The sequence below is a fragment of the Lissotriton helveticus genome, chromosome 11 (genome assembly GCF_964261635.1).
Source record: "Lissotriton helveticus chromosome 11, aLisHel1.1, whole genome shotgun sequence".
Classification (NCBI taxonomy): Eukaryota; Metazoa; Chordata; class Amphibia; order Caudata; family Salamandridae; genus Lissotriton; species Lissotriton helveticus.
This window is the reverse complement of record NC_136072.1, coordinates 790393486-790412830: the sequence shown is the minus strand read 5'-3', so window position 1 is coordinate 790412830 and position 19345 is coordinate 790393486. Positions and strand designations below refer to the sequence as shown.

Below are 19345 nucleotides of genomic sequence, written 5' to 3'. Positions count from 1 at the left end.
TTCTGCCACTGTTATCAAGTAGTAAATGAATGAATGGATGAGAGGTTCTTAGATAGCATGTGGCTACTCCAAGAGTTTCCTAGCGCTTAGGCAATAGAGACGAAAAACGAAGAAAGGAACAGCGGGAGTCCTATAATCCCTAAAGTTTGAGTTGAAATGTTTTCAACTCTTTCGTGAATTTTGTTTTCTCCGTGATGGATCTCAGAAACCTAGGCATCTGATTCCACATGCTGGCAGCCTTGACTGTAAAAGAGGAGCCCCCTCTATGCTGTGTTTTTTTAAAGTGGAGGACTAAAATTAGACCAGCATTACTGGAGCACAGGGACCTCCCTGATCTGTATTCCTTGATCCTCGCATTTAAATAGGTGTGGAGGGCTTGATGTGTCAGAGCCTTGTACATGATGCATTGCCGAACCAGAAACCAATGCAATTTCTCCCATAGCCGAGAAACCAATGTATGCATGTATTTTTTTTTTTTTAGAGTACGTGGACCGCATGTTCTGAACTACCTGTAACCGCTAGAGCAAATATTCAGGAAGACCCAAGTACAGAACATTGGCAAATTCCAAACTAGAGAGATTCAGTGCCCCGAGTACAGTGACTTGTGTGTCATGAGGCAGGAAGTTGAGAGATTTCCTAATCAAGTGACAAATCCAAAAGCATGATTTCACAACTGCTGGCACCTGGGCACTGAAAGGCAGTTGAGAGTCAACCAGAACACCCAGATTTCTGGCCACTGCTGTTGAAGGATGTACAGGGGGGGCGCTGTTGGTCCATGCTCCTGCCCATCTGGGCAGGGGATTCAACCCAAACAATAAAATCTCGGTTTTGTCTGGGTTGCACTGCAATTTATTGGCTCTGAGTCATTGAAGCAACACCTTCATTTAAAGTGCAAATGCTCCTTTGCACTTGAAGAAATCCCATCTTAAGTGAGCAGGAGCTGAGCATCACCCTGTATGATGTGACCTCGATGTCAAAGGATTCAACCACATATGCCAAGGGGGTCATATAAATGTTGAAGAAAGTCAGACCCCCCCCCACTTCAATATTTTTGCTCCAGAGGAATAATGCTTCATCCAAGCTACCTGCTCTCGTCTCTCAAGAAAAGAACCCAGCCAGCCTAAGGCTGAGCCCATTAGCCCCAGATGTACTAGCCTGTGCACAAGCGCTTGTGCAAAATGCTGTTAGCTAGGGAGATACTTTTAGTAAGTACATGAAACATGATTTGTATTAAAATGCACAGAAAGCCTGTTTCTATGATGGGTTGGTGCCGGGGCAGGTGAATACACGATGAACTCCATTTTTGCCAAGACAGAACTGTTTTCTTTTCTGCTTGGTCTAGCCATAACCTCTTGTGTTACATTTCTTTTGCCTTCCTTTTTATAGCTCATTCTCGTCTTAGTCATCTTCTGTCTTTCCTCCTAATTTGCTTCTTGTTAATTTCTCCTTCACTCAAAGATGGGTGGCCTAAAGGAAAATCAAACACATCCGAAAAGTCCGTTGAGTCTGGGGAAGATACAATAACATGTCCAGCTGGTCCCTCAGACCAGTCATTAGATACGGGGTGATATCCGTTACATGTTTGACATGTGAATAAAAACTTTGTCTAGATGCCAAGTGCAGGTGTAGTAGAGTCTGAGATCACTTCCTTCACCAATAGACAGTTCTAAACACTTGTGTCTTTTCTCTTTTGTTTCTAGGCTGAAACTGCTCCTAATGAATCAAGCAGACAAGTTCTCAGAAGAGGAGGTGAGCATGTGTCAAAGACTACAGAACTGACTTTAGGAAAAGCCAAGTATAACTCAAATCTTTGAGGTGGACCTTGGGGAACACATTGTTTAGGCACCTCGTCTGTGCATGGCCAGAAATGCCCCTGACCCACCCCAGTGAACTGTGTACATTGTCAATTTCCACATGGTACCCTCTTGAATACAGCTCCACCTTCCATTGTGGGAACCTTTATGCCGGCGGCATATTAAGCGGTGGGTCAGATGGATAAAACAATGAGCTCTGACAAAAACCTTCAAATCAGCTCCCACACAGTGGCAGCCGATGCATATTAAAAGTGCTGAGGGCAGGTAGGGAGAATAAAAATTTTGTTTTTTTTTAACCTCATGCTGCTTCTGCCACCTCATGCCTCGGACCTCCTCTGCTTACTGGTCCCAGGAGACACTGAGACAGCAGCAGACTCCCTATGCAATCCCTGCGCTGCTGTCATGTTATGAGAGCAGCGCAGGGATTGGCCTGAGCAGGCTGTTTTGATGCTCCGCTCAGGTCAGGGAGTCTGTGCTTATTCTCTAACCCGGCTGTACAATACAGCTGGGTTGGAGAAACCTAACTGCGCTTGTCTATTTGGCCGGCCTAAGACGGCGGGCCAAAAAGACATGCACAGTTAGTAGTGGTCATCACTCCGCCCCCCTCCCATGGCCCAGCCCCGCCCATCCCCACACACGCTGGCTCAGCCAGCAGCCAAAAAAGAAAGCAATATAGTTTTATTTTTCAGCTGTTGGCTGAGCAGTGGGGCGACACTCCTCCGCCATTGTGGAGGGCGCGTCGCTGCTCCCACATCGCACCATGTGATTGAGCATGGCATGCCGTCAACCCAAGGTCGTTTTAGAACATATGAGGCTAAACTGTGCACTCTACAACACGGGCAATCGATACTGCTTAAACAAGAATATCATTTGTTAGGTCGTTCTGAAGGTACACCAATGAAATATTACACTTCAGGAAATGTTACAGCACCCTGGAGTACAAATTCTTTAACCGCTTAACCACAGCAGCCATCCCGCCACGGTGTGGCGGTTTGATTGAGTGGGCCGGGCCGCGTCAGCCAACGGACGTGCGCAGCACAACGGAGGTAGTGTTCGTGACGGGCATTGGCCGACAGATGCAGCGAAAGGGGTTAAAACCGAAAATCTTTCTTGTGCCTATTCAGAAATGATATGCCAGATATATAAAAAAACTGCATGCACAATAAGCAAACATTTGTGCCAATGTAGATGCAGTGCCTATCTGATGCATTACACTGAAATGAATACATACCTAGGCAAATAAAGAGAGAAAACTCTATATTTAAATTCTGTTTCAGGACCTAATGATCATTTCTGCTCCACTGTGCTGCTAATAATATGCTAGTAAATATTCGTCGAGCCTCAATGAAGCCACAGGGCTGGTCTTGCAGAGGAAAGGACTGATGCTTCTTTCCTCCACTTTAGAGTCCTTGAGCTTGCCAAATAAGAAGAATCATAAGAAGAAACAGACCCTGTAGAATCAAAGTTCCTGCAGAGGAAAAAACAAAGGAAATTAAAAGCCTTTGGAATTTTTAATCTGAAACAGATGATTTGAGACACATTGGAATTCAGGATGAGTCCTGTAAATAGGAATTGCTGATGCATCACCTGGAAGGGAAAGGACAAGTTACATCAGAACCTGAAACACAAATTCGGCCTTATTAGATAGCATTAACGTGGACAGGAAGGAATGAAAAATACAGACACTAAATGGAGGATGATGAAATCTTAGACATGAAAATGCACAATAATAAGTGAGCAACAATAAGACCCCAAAATATAACTGGACTATTGGTGATGTGAAAATTGTAAGTTCTCGGTTTGCAGGGACAGCCACAAAGGAATGTGCCAATAGTGACCACTATAAACCTGAAGGTAGAATACTGGTCAAAAGACACTGTGAACATCACACAGGTGAAAAAATCCGATAAGCAAGGCAGGTGACTGTAGAGTTCCTAGGTACCCAAGGCCAACCAAATATAAGACAGTGCTGGTACCTATCTAGCCCTGACGCCTCAGCCTGAGGGCTGCCAACCTAAGCATGAGTATACATGGCGCAGTGGGAAAAATCCTAGAATAGGCCAGACTAACAGGGGTGATGAGGTATACCAGAGTATTGCTCAAAATACCAGAATTGGTCAACCCTGTTAAAAGACAAAAGTCAGTTCTCATCATTGCAATGGGGCAGCTCGCTGGGTGGGTGGGGGCCGCACAGTGTGCGAAGGCTGCTGTTTAGCGTGTTAGGGTGCTGTGGGTAACTGTACATCTTAAAGCTAGGGCACAGACTTTGGGTTTATCATAAGTTGACAAACAGTGTCATACTACAAACCCCAAACCCCACTGTCCTCCCTTACTCACCCTGCATGTAGATCTGAACACGGTCTGGAATGGGTGCAAGGAGCTGCTGAGCTGGGACTACATACACTTGGTGCTGAAGGAGTTTACCACATTTGAATGGTCCTAGAGCGAAACGGCTACACACTGCGGCATAGACAAAGGTCTGCGCTTACTTCTTGTACCAATGTTCTTCCATTTTTGCTTGGTGGGAGGGTGAGTAGAGTAAACACACTAGAAAAGAGGGGTGAGAGGAAACAAAGGACCCCCTTCGGCCTCCTGTTCAGACTTTAATCACAAAAAATAAAAGGAGTCAAAATAAAACATAAAAAGTTTCCAAGGATGAGTGGAGGAAAAAGCACCTTGCTTTTAAAACTGCCCTCACACACAGCAAGCTGTGTCATGCTTCATCATAGGGCATGCTAACACACCTCCGTGTTCACCCAACACTGGAGGTGGAGCAATAGGGAGGGGAAGACAATACAACATACAGTAAAAGGTTAGTGAGACCTCAAAGGTGAGAAGGTGGTGCAGAATCAGTGATGTTAAAAACTGGTACCAAGGGATCCTTATTACAATTATAATATTAGGTCCTCGTCCAGAATTTAAAAAGAAATCGTGGATGCTAGGTAGAGGAACTATTTATGAAATTCCACCTTCTCCACACTGCATAAGTGTCGACATGTTTCAGCCGGCAATGAACAAATGCCCCGGCTTTCTTCAGGACTCTCACCTCTGTGACCCTGAGTGACAACCCTTCTCCCAAAAATATTTTTTCAGTGAAAAGGGAAAAATCACCTTACAATAAGAGCCCTTCGCTTTGTGAAGGGGAACCGAGTTTATTTTAATACAAAACTCGAAATGGCGGGGGAGGGGGGCAGCTTCCTATTAGCATGTGGTACTACGCGGCGGTGAGGAGAGCCGACTGGGTGTGCTGGCGGTTTACCTCGTAAGCAAGAGTGCTAATAGGAAGCTACCCCCCTCCCCCGCCATTTCGAGTTTTGTATTAAAATAAACTCGGTTCCCCTTCACAAAGCGATGGTGGAATTTCATAAATAGTTCCTCTACCTAGCATCCACGATTTCTTTTTAAATTCTGGACGGGGACCTAATATTAAAATTGTAATAAGGATCCCTTGGTACCAGTTTTTAACATCACTGATTCTGCACCACCTTCTCACCTTTGAGGTCTCACTAACCTTTCACTGTGTGTTGTATTGTCTTTCCCTCCCTACTGCTCCACCTCCAGTGTTGGGTGAACACGGAGGTGTGTTAGCATGACCTATGATGAAGCATGACACAGCTTGCTGTGTGTGAGCGCAGTTTTAAAAGCAATTTGCTTTTTCCTCCACTCATCCTTGGACACTTTTTATGTTCTATTTTGACCCCTTTTCTTTTTTGTGATTAAAGGGTGAGTAGAGTTCCTGCTCTTGCAATCAGCAAATGAGACATAATTCTATGCTATGTCATGTCTATCATTTGCACTTTAGAACCATTTACAACTTGCTTCTTCTCACAGCAAGGAAAAAAAGCTACCTGTGAAAACGTTCAGCAAGGATTAGATAAAACACAAGATGTTGGGACAGGGATATCCCCGGCTTGGTAAATGGGTGTGTCTTGGCTGTATGTTTAGCTGGAATCCTGACTTTTTGACGGCCCTTGCATCACACTTATATTGCTTATGTGGGAGGCCTAGGTCTTTCATTCTTCACAAAGAAGGGGAGAGGGTCAATAAGCACACTCCACCACCCCGACCCCCCTAATCATACATATAAACACCTAAAGGGGCGGGGAGCTAATCAATCAAGTGTACACAAAGACAAAATTGACTTTGGAAAATCAACAATTGTTGAAAATACTGCCCTCACTCACACACAAATGTGTGTGACATGCTTCCTCATCGAGTCTGCTTACAAAACGCCCCCGCGTAGCCGGGATGGGGCATAGGGAGGGGGAAACATAAAACAAAAGACAAAGACAAACGAAACTGTGACAGACAGTGTTCACAATCAAAAGTGTTGCCCTGCGGGACTAGGTAAGTGATAGACAAAAAATGTGTAGTAAGATAGTGCTCTTTAAAACTGACTTGTGGATACCTATTCGACCTTTAGTCAGTGGTTCCACGGTCAGGATTAAAAAATAAGTGAAGGATGAATAAGTGTTTAGGCAGGAAATCAGGATCCTAAAACACTCCTCCTTATACTGCGGTGGTCAACATGTTTCGACCGTCTCAGTGTGCCTCTAATGTCAATGGTCACGTCGGTCTTCTTCAGGACAATCTATCTGCCCAGTCCTACACTACCCTCTTACCTTAGTCTGGTTATTAGAGGGGACCCACGTGGAGGGAAATTCCACCAACATGGAACTCCATTACGAGTTTATTCTCTCATATGGCTTGAAATGGCGTCAGGCGGGGGGAGTTCCAGAGAACACAACTGTTCCGGAGGAACACCAGCTGCATCTGTGCCCGCTAGGCCTAGGTCTTTCCCTGGTAATGCGAGTTCCAGAACCTGTACTGTGACCTGGAGGGGTGCACAAAGTGTGCCCTCATATAAGCACCATTACTGACAATGCCCCGGGTGGATAATGTAAAGCTGTGGCAGCAGCATACTGAGTTTGTGTCAATCAGTAGTGTGAAAATACCTTTTTCTCTTTGTCAGAGAGAGGAGAGTGTACTAACCCCCCACATGTAAAGCTCTACTGTTCTGCGAACTGTGGAACTAGGCACTGACATTTCATGTGTGTTGAGTGTATGCAATGAGGGTTTAGCATAAGTATGGCAGTAATAGTCTGTCTGTGGTATGAGTTGGAGTACTGGTACAAGTTGGATCCAAACTGGATTCAACTGGTTTAGCATGGCACGGGATGGAGGGTGATGCAGCTTAACCAGACAGTTCAAGGATATAAACTGCATTCCTGTGCCTAGAAGGTGGAGATCCAGACACGTAAGTGAAGGAGGATGAAGACCAGGTTGCCTTTACAAATTCCGTGAAGATTTTCTTATCAAATAACAGTCATTAACTCATCACTAGCGGTGCCTTTTGGCTGCAGGTAAAGGTGAGGCATGGGACGACAGTTTCTGTTCTTTCAAGTAAGGACATTTCTAGAAATGCCCTTCGCCTTTGTCTGCCCTGATTACTGCTTTGTGACTCCTGAAGAGGTGCAGCTACCTCATACTTCATTGTGCCCTTGTTTGTTTTAGATACTCCTGCTTGGAGGCAGGCTCATTGCTTCCTCTTGTGACACCATCACTTTGTACAAGGGCTGTGTCTTAGGAGCAGCCTGAAAATTAAATTTCAAAGAAGCCCAGCCCAGGTCTGAAACATTTGACAGTGGATTCACATTCAGTCAGGAAATGTGTATAAAACTGGGGTATAAACGACCCGCTTTGTTCCAGTTCCTTGATCTTCTTGACCAACAAAGGTAGTGATCCACAGTGTAATCGCAGAGGTGGCATGTGACCGGAGCTAGTGTTTCCACAATGGCAAGTCTCCGAGCACCTGAAATCTGCACACGTTGCTGGAGAAGCTGAAGGTCTGCCTAGCACCCAGAACCATGCCTGAGCAGAGAGGAAAAAAGAGTGCCTGGCGCGGCAGAGGGGACAGTGTTTAGGAAACACCAACTGTATTCTCTGGGTGCGGGACACTCAGAGGCTGCTGGGTGTTCTTTGGAGCAAAGCTGGATCCAACCCGTGTTGTGAGGGGTCTCCTTGTTTCCCAGCATCTGCTAGGACTGCTCCCTGCTGAGCAGGCCACCCATGCAGCTCACCTACTGTGGTCCTAATTCTGCGTGAATGTCCTGGTTGTCAGTGGAGTTATTGCTGAAGATGCCGGCCAGGAGAAAGTCCGCCAGCGCTGAATGACCGCAGCAATGTGAGTAGGTAATGGGGACTCACACACGAAAGATTGAGTTCGACCCATAGGCCTTGTTCTGTAATGGGAGCACTGACTGTTACTTTAGTAATCCCAATTCGGGTTTGAACTGAACAATGAAATACTCCACACGAGTTGAGACCTTACGAACCGCACCTGTGCTTAAGCTATGCCTATGCTTGTGTAGAAGAACCCTAGACACTCGAAAGGCCCCTAGAACACGGAGAGGTTGCCATACAAGTTGAGAAAGCTAATCTAGGAGTTATAATTTGAATCACAACTCTGTAGGTGAGCAACCCTTACCATTGTTTTGCATTACATTTTGCCATGCTAATAAAGCACTTTCTTTTTTGCTAAGATAAGCATTGGGACGGAAAGCGTATTATTGCAGCAGTTTATTTTTTAATTGTTGAGTTCTCAGCTGTTGCCACCCACACTACCTCCCACAGAAACTTTGGACTGCTCGGCCTCATTACCCTGAGAGTCATCTGCAAAAATTGTATAGTTGGCCCAATTGTCAAGCTGCAATCAGTTTGACCCCCAATACACCAGTGACAGACAACCTCGGCCACCATATTTTGGACCCTCTAGTTGCTGTCTATTCGGTGCCCCCCCTAACCATCAGACAGGTGTCTGACAAAGGCCCCTTGAATGAGTGGTGGTAGCGGGCTGTGGCTGGAACAGAGCATATCATGTATGCTTATCCAATCCTGAAAGCAAATGCTTAGCGGGAAGCCCACTGGTGGATATTCCAGATGTAGTGCTTTTACTCACATTAAACTAAATTCACTTCTATCATCTTATGGATGCAGAGATATATGGATAAGAAGTGTAATCCGTGGAATGAGGTGAGCCTTAATGCCCAGTAAGTGAAGGCTTATAAACTGGCACAGGGGCTGGTATTAAACATTTTTCCAGTGCTGCTCTTAGTACTTCTTTCAGCACAAAACAAACTGAAAAAACCCAAAGCTGCTTTATACTCTAGCATGCTCATTCATTATCTTTTCGTTTACAGGTGGAGCAGATGTATGCTGTGACGCCGATTGATGTGGCGGGAAATATTGACTACAAGTCACTCTGTTACATCATCACCCATGGAGATGAGAAGGAAGATGCCTAGTCAGAAAGTAGAAATCTGAATCTGTGAAGAACTATAAACCATTCTTTGGAAATCTCCATTTTAACTAGCCAAGACTGACGAATAAAATCATTTAATAGTCGTTTTGAATTATGGCATATGATTTTAGGATGTGTGAGTCCACAGCACTCTGCATTTGAACCAGACAGAAGATTTTTTTAAAGATATTCAGGAAAATGTTTGCTTAAAATGTTTGTATGGGATTTACACTAGAGGTTTGGAGGGAAACGGTCATTGTGTCTTTTCAAGGCATGTTCAGGAACACAAAATGAAATAACGAAAAAATTAAATTAAAAAAAAGCTTTATAAGAAGACGTGTTCGACATCGTTATTTTTTAAATAAATATTCCTATTTCAAAACTTCCGGCAAATGTGGTGTGCATCCCAGGCAGATGTTTCCTTGAGATATTTTACATTTCTTTTGACTTATGAATATATTGAGCTTATAATTTCCTGTACTTATTGTGTCTCAACACAGCTGTGCGTTTTTTTGCCAAAATATGTTTAAATGATCTAGGATGTATTTACATTTTGATTTGTGTAAAAAAAAAAAACAGCAGCAAGTTCATTTCCTGTTTTCCTGTGGTAGCACCTGTTCTTGGAGAGTTTTTAATCACAGAAAATGTAAAAAAGGAAATTTCCTGAAATGCGTGAACATGTCCTTAGAATTACAGGAAAGGCTGCACTTGCTGTATTCCTCTGTTTTACACACCTTAAATTTAAATGCTCTACTGGTGAGGAAAAAAGGGACAATATTGGGCTTATCTGAAAGCGAAGAATACAAGCTCGATAGAGGATGTAAATATAGTTTCAAAAGGTTCTCTCATGATGGATACCTTTTTCAAAGTAGTAAACATATGATATAAAAATTAATCTGCCACTAACAAGTGAGCTCCTTAGTTACAACACTATAACTTAAACTTTAAAATGACCTTATTTTGTGAAGTTGGCCAAGGCCACTTTTCTATGAAGTTCCAATACCAGGACTTGCAGTTAAAGGTGCATTTGTGTTTACACCGAATACTTCAAGTAGTTGTTCTCAGCTAGAGGTGATGCTTGTCAAACTAATTTGTTCTGTTCCCAAACCAACCTAGCTATTGAATAAGACTACGTCATAGATTTTACAAAAAAGCAGGAATGTGCAAAATGCCACAAATATCTTTTATTAAGTAGTAATTTTCCAATATGGCATTTTCCGTCCCATCAGACTCCTTCACCGATCAGTTAGTGCTATGCTTTGTAAGGCAGTGGTACACATAAATATAATCATCCTTTTTAAACAGTTACACATGATCCTAAGTAGGCTGGCAGACGTTCATGCTTAGAAGTATAGGACACATAACAAGTTACCATCAATTATGCTGATGTTGTTATACTGTTAATCTACCTACAATAACATTGTGGAGACAGTTAATATTGTGTACATATTGTGATATACAGGGGGATCCTTTAAAGTAATTTTTGGTTGAGAATTTTTGCTATGGAATTACCCGGTTAAATGGCTTTTTTACTTCAAATAAGCTATAAAAATGAAATAAGATAAAATGACTGAAGGAATATGTGTACCTAAGAATGCTATTCCATACTGAACATTGTTTATGTGGGTAAAATATTGACTTTTTGGGCAACAGAATTTCAGAATCGTGTATCCACATGTAAAGTTAGTTGAATAATATAGCCATGGCCACAATTTGGAATGAGTGAAACGGATTATCAAAGTTGCCTTTTTACATTGCATTTGAGAAACATAAGAGTGCTCAGATCGAATCATCCATATTTCTGATGAATTTAGATACCCAAGAAAAGCAATAGCAAGTCTTCCTCTTGGAACAAGACTGCAATTGTATTGTAATTGCATTTATATAGCTCTTCCTATTCCCTGACGAGGCGTCAAATCACTTTTTCGGCGAGTAGCGCGCTACTCCGGGACCCATAAATGATTAGTGTTGTTAGTATAGTGAAATATGAAAGTAATTTAAGTGGTGGGTAGGGTAGTCAGTTATTTGGATTCGGAAGGATAATAGAAGATTAGAAGAGGAAAAAAAGGATTCTTTGGATTCTTACCAAAGAGATGTGGTCTGCGATCAGTTAGAGAAGAAGCCATTCCAGTACTTGAAACTTCCAAACCCAACTGCCATTCAGGCTATGTCCCAATTTAAATCTACAGCTTAGGTCCTGGCAGAAAACTATACACGTGATCTCTTTTGCATCCTATTTACACAGGATGAACAGAGACTGTAAATTCAGATTAATATTTTTTAATATAAAGAATCATTCATTTTACCCATACAAACTAATGTAAATATTTTCTTGTGCATACATATAATCCTTGACATTTGTTTTTATTGAATTCAAATAATTAAATAAACAAATTACGTACTCCTCTTTCTGAGATTGCAGTGGTACTTCGTATGATTTCTCAAAATGTTTCTCTCCTCAAATGCATACATTGTTTGAGTGCACCGATTGCTCCTCAGGAAGCTCAAGTCAAGAAATCTCATTCTCTGAGAATGTATAAAGTTTGAAAAAGAATTTCATGCTTTCCAACGTGCAGAGAAACAGATAGCTTTGCATCCCAAACAATGAGTTCAAGTACTGCTGCATAACTTTATGTAATCATTAAAGAGGGACACATTGAATTAACAGAAGAAGACCCTCCTCCCAGGACTTAAGTAACTTGCAAGGAAAAGTTAGAGTATACATAATCAGCACTGGTCGAAATCTAGGGTAAGGCAATGACTGCCATCTGGATTCATCATACAATTGCAGGTGATAGGAATGCATAATACTGCAGCATATAACACACAACAGCATTGCAAACACTGGCACAACAGCACAATATGGTTGTGCATTTGTTGATGCTTTGCTTTTCCTCTTATAGCTCTACCTACCTTGAGATACAGCTGTTATCCAGACGGGGTTCTCCTGGATGTAAGTAATATCCCCCCACATAGCTGGGTAAAACACTTTGGGGCTCTATACCTTCCGGCGGATGGGGCATTAAATGTCAGAATGCTCCCCTCACCAGTATCTGAACCTCATGGCTACAATCTCTTCTCAGCTTTAGAGATTGAAAAGGTGATTGGGTGGGTAGCCCCACGGAAGGCAGCAGGCCCAGATGGCTTACCGGGGGACCTTATGCGGGCATATCCAGTGGCCTGGGGAAGGGTTATTGCGGAACTCCTCAATGATATTATGAAGGGGGGGCCAGTGCCCGATTCCTGGAAAGGGGCGGTGGTGGTCCCAATCTATAAAAAGGGCCCTAAAGAAATCCCGGGGAACTACCGTCCCATAAGCCTCATCGACTCCACCCAAAAGATAGCAGGTAAAGCTATCCTTGGTAGGATTCTTCACTGGGTGGAGGAAAATAAAATACTATCAGACTTCCAGGCAGGGTTCCGGGCAGGTACAGGGACGATTGAGCAGGTGTTTAGGCTGGCACTCCTTGGCTGGAAGGTGGTGGAACTAGGCAAGGGCAGTCTATACTTGGCCTTTATAGATTTAAGGACTGCTTTTGACCTAGTTCCTCGGGAGGAGCTATGGAGGGTGCTCCATGGGTTGGGATTACCTCCCTACATCTTGTCCCTCCTTATTAGCCTACACGCCCATACCTTTGCTCAGGTTCGCTGGGGGAGAAACGGAGAGATAACTGAGAAGATCCCAGTGTCTCGGGGTGTGAGACAGGGATGCGTTCTAGCGCCCACCCTCTTTTCATTATATGTCAATGGGGTGGTGGATTATCTCCAGCAAGAACCAGCAGACGCTCCTTGTCTAGGGGGAGTGCGGATTCCAACTCTACTTTTTGCGGACGATACGCTTTTGATTTCTAAGACTCCGCAAGGCCTCCAGAAGTTGCTCACCCGCTTCCAGAACTTTTGTGCTTCAAGGGGCTTGGTAATCAACGTGGATAAAACCAAGTTCCTAATTCTAAACCCTCCAAGGAAACTGGGCCGCCCACCCATTCTTAACTCTGTTCCCTTGGAGAAAGTATCCGAATTCGATTATCTCGGAATACGGATTACGGACACTATGAATTGGTCACCTCATATTGCTAAAATGGTCTTGACTCACAAGAGAGTAGGAGGGGCCCTTCTGAGGGAATTCCGGGCTTCACGGAGGAGGTCGCTTGCCCCAGCAATTGACGTTTACAAGGCTAAGGGAGTAACATCAGCCCTGTATGGGGCAGAGCTGTGGGGGCATTGCTGCCTGGATTCCTTAGTAACATCAGAGAGCAAGCTCTTGAAATCCTTAATGGGCCTGCCTCCAAGCACCCCTACAGTGCCTGTGTTGTTGGACACTGGGTGTAAGAATATAAAAGATCAAGCCCGGCTTCGTCCACTCCTTTTATGGGCACGTATATGGAGGGGTGAAGAGCTAAAATCATATGCAGAAGGGTTGGCAGAGATAATGAGCTTGGGCAGTTGGGCGAAGATCAAGTGGTTGAGAGACACGAAAAAACTTTTGGAGGATCTTGGGCTAGGGGACTGTTGGTCATCAAAAACGGCTCCACCAAAAGATGTTCTAAAAAGATTATACTGGAACTGGGTCGCGGACCAGCTAGTGACAAATTCTAGCCATTGTAAAGCTACAGCTGCCTTTTTAACAATAAAAGATGTTGTAGTTTACGAACCATACCTGGACTTAATTACCCTGGCAGCTGATCGAGCACTGTATTTTAAATTCAGAGTGGGCTCCCTTCCAGTTGGTGCCCTGGTGTCAAAGTGGAAATCGGGTGTCCACATGTCCCCTTTTTGCGCCCTTTGTACCACGAGGATAGAGTCTATACCGCATATACTGTTTGAATGTCCAGACTATGCTAAACCCAGGGGTTTCTGGCTCAAACCCCTTTGCTGCAATATGGGTACGCGTAGTTATCTGGTAGCCCTTCGCATTCTAATGACGGACACTTCCCCTCCTATTGTTTGTGGTGTAGCCAAATTTTTAAAACATTTTTGGTTGATTCGTTGCAAGAGATTGTCAATAGCGGTTTTATTCGTTTTTAGCTAATTTATTCCGACATACAATGTCTTTTTATCTTTTTTAAATGTACATTCAATACTGCTCTTAAAATGTCGTTTTTCTAGTTTTGTAAATGCTGTATTTTGTGTACGCTTTCAAGATATCTTGCATATCGAATAAAAGCTTCAACCTTAGTAAGCAAATAAAGAATTCCAGCCACCTTTTCTCAAGTCAGCAGCCAGAAACAAAGTCCAAACATCACAGTAGAAGGCAATAATAGGAATAAAACAATTACATGGTAAACCAAGCTAATTGTCTGCTGCTTGCACCAACAACAATTCGTACACAAAGAAGTTTAGTTTGGCTCCTACAATTGCTAGAACATACACAGTTCAGATTCAATATATGAAACTTCAAGAAGGACAAGAACGACCACTTTTTACTGCTGAAGTGTTTTTAAATGTCACTTCAAAGGGGTAGCTTTGCCTACTTTCTGCTCTTTTCTTTGTGGGAATATTCATTGATTCGTTGTGATATACTTGATGTATATTGTTTATGTGCTGCAACCGATATAGGGCCAGTGGTCCTGGTCAAACTGTGGATCATAAAGAAGTGGCTACAAATAAAAATTAGATGTCGTCTGTCCTATCATACAACTCTCGTATTTCGCAATACATTTTTAATGGAGCACTTCCAAATCAGTTTCCAAGACATCATCCATTGGAAAGTTACTTTTAGACCAGAGTTTGCATCAGACAATAATCAACGCCACTGCGGAACAGTGACTACAAGTAAAAGCCCTGCCATGCTCCAGTCGATCTTAATGGCAAACTTACAAGGGAAAACCAATGAACAGGAGTGTTCCTCAGCACTATCAAGGATTATATCCGCCACCTTAGATTTCCAACTTCTTCAAGCCGCAGAACTCATATTAGCCCTTAGATGCCGAATTGTGTAGACCCAACAATTATTACTATAAACCCATTGAAAAGACCTAGAACCACCACGCCAATGTATACACATTCTTCCTCCAACCAAGACCTAAGTCCCAGTCTGCCCTAGTAGGGCTACATTAAAAACCCCGGACTACCTACAGGTCCCCAATACGAGTATTCCTCCAAATATTTAATTTAGTCCACATCGCCACAGTTCCAAACAACTCTGGCATTCAAACATTTTTAAATCACTGAAAGGTCTGGCTCTCTTGTGTGTGAAAGGTGCTATTAGAACTCAAAGCAACCAAGAAAGACTCGACTTTGGCAAACCAGGGAAGGAAAAAAAACTAAAAGAGCTGGTCCAAACTCAGAAACAATATCAGGGTAAATACTAAAGAACAGTGACAGCTCTGTACCACACAGATCGATGACAAAGCAATTAAAGAATGTTTAAAGGCTTTCACAAAATCACTGATGAGAGATTTCCTGCATTATCAATGGAGTGTAAAGCCTCATTTAACCTCTCTTAATGAAGAACAGTATATTCTCTAACAATCCTGACCTTTGCCCCGTTCCCTTACCATTTGAACTTCTTCCATATGCATTTGGCATACTGAACTTTCCAACCACTCATCAAGGGACAAGCGCTGAATTATAGAGAAACCTCAAAGGCTCTAACCACTCATAACACACGCTACTCAGCCACTTAACCAACAAGCATTTGAAAACCTTTGAACCAAGCATCATCAACCTACTCTTCGGGCATGGATCGGTCCTGAATCCATCCGAATATGTGGCAGCCCCCATTCTCAAAGAAATCAAATTTAGATTCCAAGGCTCTAACCAACTACCACCCCATCTCTAAAATGTAATTGTATTAAAAGTCTAGAAAGCGAGGTTACCATATTGGCTGAGGGAGTCTGGAACATTCGTCTCCAACCGAAGCCAAGAATTAATTTAACTGTTTGCACATAAAGATATTCTTTTGGTCCCACTCCTTCTTCAGAAGGACTACCTGCAGATCTTTGGACAAGTACTAGCAATGAGCTGCCTGTAGTTGTAGGTGCATACAGAGACATTATCCAATTCCTTGTCTTCTGGGTAACATCCTAGTACCAGAATAAATAAAGAGGTAATATTGCCTGAAGGGTCCAAAATCAAAGTTCTGGTGGTAGGCAGTGATGTCACTTCAGACTTGCCAATCACCTCTGTCACCTCCAACCATAAAAAGCTAACAACATGGGCATCCCTGTTTCAACTCTCCACCCAAGCTAACTCAGCAGCAAGGAAAGCAGACCACTAACCTGAGAAGTGATGGTCCAGCTTTGTTTTCCCAGTCTGAGTTAACCAGGAAAGACCTGGATGCATATGCCTCAAGGTTCTGGGTTGACAACTCAGAACACCCATGATTCATCACTGCGGGCCCAAGTAGACACCTGTGTTTCTGTAAAGAGCTGGTAACATTTATCTTCACACAAGCTTTCAGAAACAGAAACAGCTTTGCATCACCACCAACCTCCAGCTCCTATCTTCACTCACACAGTTAAAGACTCATGTTCTGCAATGACTGGTGCTCCAGTGCACACATAATCCAACGTGCCTCAATGAAAAAGATATACGATGAGTACATGTTCTGCTACACATCATGTAAATAAACAGTAGGAGGAGTATCACCAAGAGACCAAAGTCTCAACATTTTGGGAGAAGTTGCACAAGAAGGAAAATTATTCTTTCTTTAGAAGACCCCTCACTCACCAACCTAGTTGGCGACATGCTTCATCATCGGGGTCTCACTCGAACAGCTGAATGCCATCCGGGTGTGCTGCGACACCTGATTACAGTGGAGCGGGTTGTTTTTTTGTATGTGAAAGTGAAAAAGTGGGTTAACAATTGGCCAGATATAACTCACTGGGAAGAATTTATTCTGGAGCAATCCCGACAATGTTAATAAATTGCTTCGATACCTGTTTCGGTTTAATTGACCTCTGGTATCCATAAAGTGAAAAAGATGGGGCAATAAAAAAGGTCTACATGTTTCAACCTGTAGAAGGAATTTCCAGATTTTCGTCAGGGCCAAGTGAGCGTGACCCGGGCAGTGTACACACGCTAAGGTGTACCCAACCCTTGATCACAGAAACCAAACCGTGTACTTACAGTTGGTGTCCTTTCGTCGAATTATTAGAAAGGAAGAACCTGCAAAGACAAAAGTACAATCACAAGCAAACAAATTACGTGCCTGTAACGTAGTGTCTGGATGGTCGAGTGCTCCTTGCTCTCCCAATTTTGTGTATAGTGATAGCGTGAAGAATAAACATTTATCAGTGTCTGTCTCCTCAAGTAAGAGACAATTTCATACTGTGCACATTTGTTCAGGTGACGGAATCAGTCACTGAAGAGTAACGTCTTATCCACTCGTGAATTTCTAGCAGTGGGTGTTGGTGCACAAAAGATGGCACGTCTTGCCATGATATGCAAATATATTTCTCAATTCACGTGGATATCAATGAAACCAGTGAGTCTATTATGCAACCCTACTTTCCTTCACATTTAAAAGTGGGTGTCTACGCTCTCATTACGTAGGTGAGGGCGTGTTACATACTGCACGCATGTCAGTCAACAAGACTACACATCATCCCAGCCCTTTCAAATGAGGTTAAAAGATCAGATAGCTAAAAATATGCACTTCCCACATCTTGTACCCTACCGTGAAAATCCCCTCCTACGTAGTTTATGATGCACATGTGGTATTTATAGGTGAGTCAATGTCAGTGTGTATTTACAAGGTTTCTGTGAGCATGCACACCCTAGGCTCTCTATTGTTAGTCTGACAGATTTTTATTGTCCCATCAGTGCTTGTGGACACCACAAGTCCTCCTCCACTGGAAATATCCAGACATGTGATACTTTTTTGGTGGAATATTTCTTTGGTGGAATCACACATTTCGACAACTGATCAAGAAAGCTTCTGAGAAAGTATCTAGTCTTTTTCATACCAAGCAGGTATTGTCCATATCAATAAGTGAGTTTTGTTCCAGGCTTGTAGACTTGAGAAATTGTAATGCAGAAGGAAATTACAGAATAAATTATAAAAGAGTAAGGGTGGTGAGTTTCCTTTTCAAAAAGGTGATGGTTTTGGGTTGATTTTAGATTGCCTTCACATTATCATTACCAAGACCTTCAGCATTCCATGCTTAGCTTCAAGCTCCAATAATCTATTTGTTATCCAAAGGTTTGAGAGCCAAATAATCTACTGGATGATAATAAAATGTGAGAACCCAAATGGGAAACCTGCTGGATAATGGCCAGACAAATGAAGTCAGGTTTGTCCTGCATGGGCTTAATTTCTGCTTAAACTTCCAACTTTAATCTGGACTAAGTTGAAAGCACAGATCCCAAAAATGTCCTAATCTTACCTAGTAACATTCTCAGATGCTGGGTCCCTTGGCGGGACGGGGATTGCATTGGTGCTTTACTCTGCAGCAATAAGGGATAAAGACACCATCTCAGCCGTAGACCACTTTAGGGAAATTCCCTTTTCTGCATAATTCCCTAGATTGTATGCACAATTGTGGCTGGATTTACTGGTTCTTGGAATTTAGTCTAATTAATTCAAAGCACCATCTGCATATTTTTTATATTGTTGCTATGCATTACACCAATTAGGCCCAGCTGCCATTACTATCTGAAGATACCTCTTCCATAAGCCCCCATCTCCTGATGAAATGGCCACATGCTATCAGACAATGAGACATGTTGACCTTTCCTTGATAAATGGTCTTAACATGTCCATATGTTTTAATATGTACAGTGAGTACACTATTAGAAATCCACACTCCCTGGATAAATGTTTAACTTTATGTAACCGCACGCAATTTTCTGAGGGCATGCATCACAAGAATGAGTGTTGACCCCATGGCCTTCAAAATTAGAATCAGTTCAGGAACAGTTATCAGTTGTAAGCCTCACCTTTCGACATTGATGGTGTACACAGAATGCTATAAAGTGATTATTAGCCCTTTCACCCCTTTGTCCTGCCGCAACCTGCCAGTGAGACCGCTAAGAAGCCCAGACCACAGCTGCTTCATATGTGCATTCATAGTGTTGTGCTTCCTTGAGGTGTCTCTTCCAGAAGGAGTAGCTCCCTCACACATTCCATTGTCTCATTGGTACTGCTGATTTGTTAAAGTATAATTATTGGTCTGCAAGACAGAAGTTCTAACTGATATATAAGTTGTACCAGATAATGAAGGAGGTTCCCTCTTCCCTGGGTTGAGCACATTCAGATTATAGCAGCTCCTTGACTGGGCTTTTGTTG

General features: G+C 42.9%; 1 protein-coding gene across 1 annotated transcript in view; it reads left to right on the top strand.

The window, feature by feature from the left end:
* The window catches only part of MYL7 (myosin light chain 7), a 43876-nt gene extending 34673 nt beyond the window's left edge, over nt 1–9203 (top strand). Inside the window, exons 6-7 of the mRNA XM_078665825.1 lie at nt 1701–1749; nt 9014–9203. Coding sequence (XP_078521951.1) covers nt 1701–1749; nt 9014–9118 — 154 coding nt within the window. The 3' untranslated portion in view covers nt 9119–9203. The remainder of the gene's footprint in view (nt 1–1700; nt 1750–9013) is intronic.
* Nucleotides 9204–19345: the final 10142 nt, after the last annotated feature.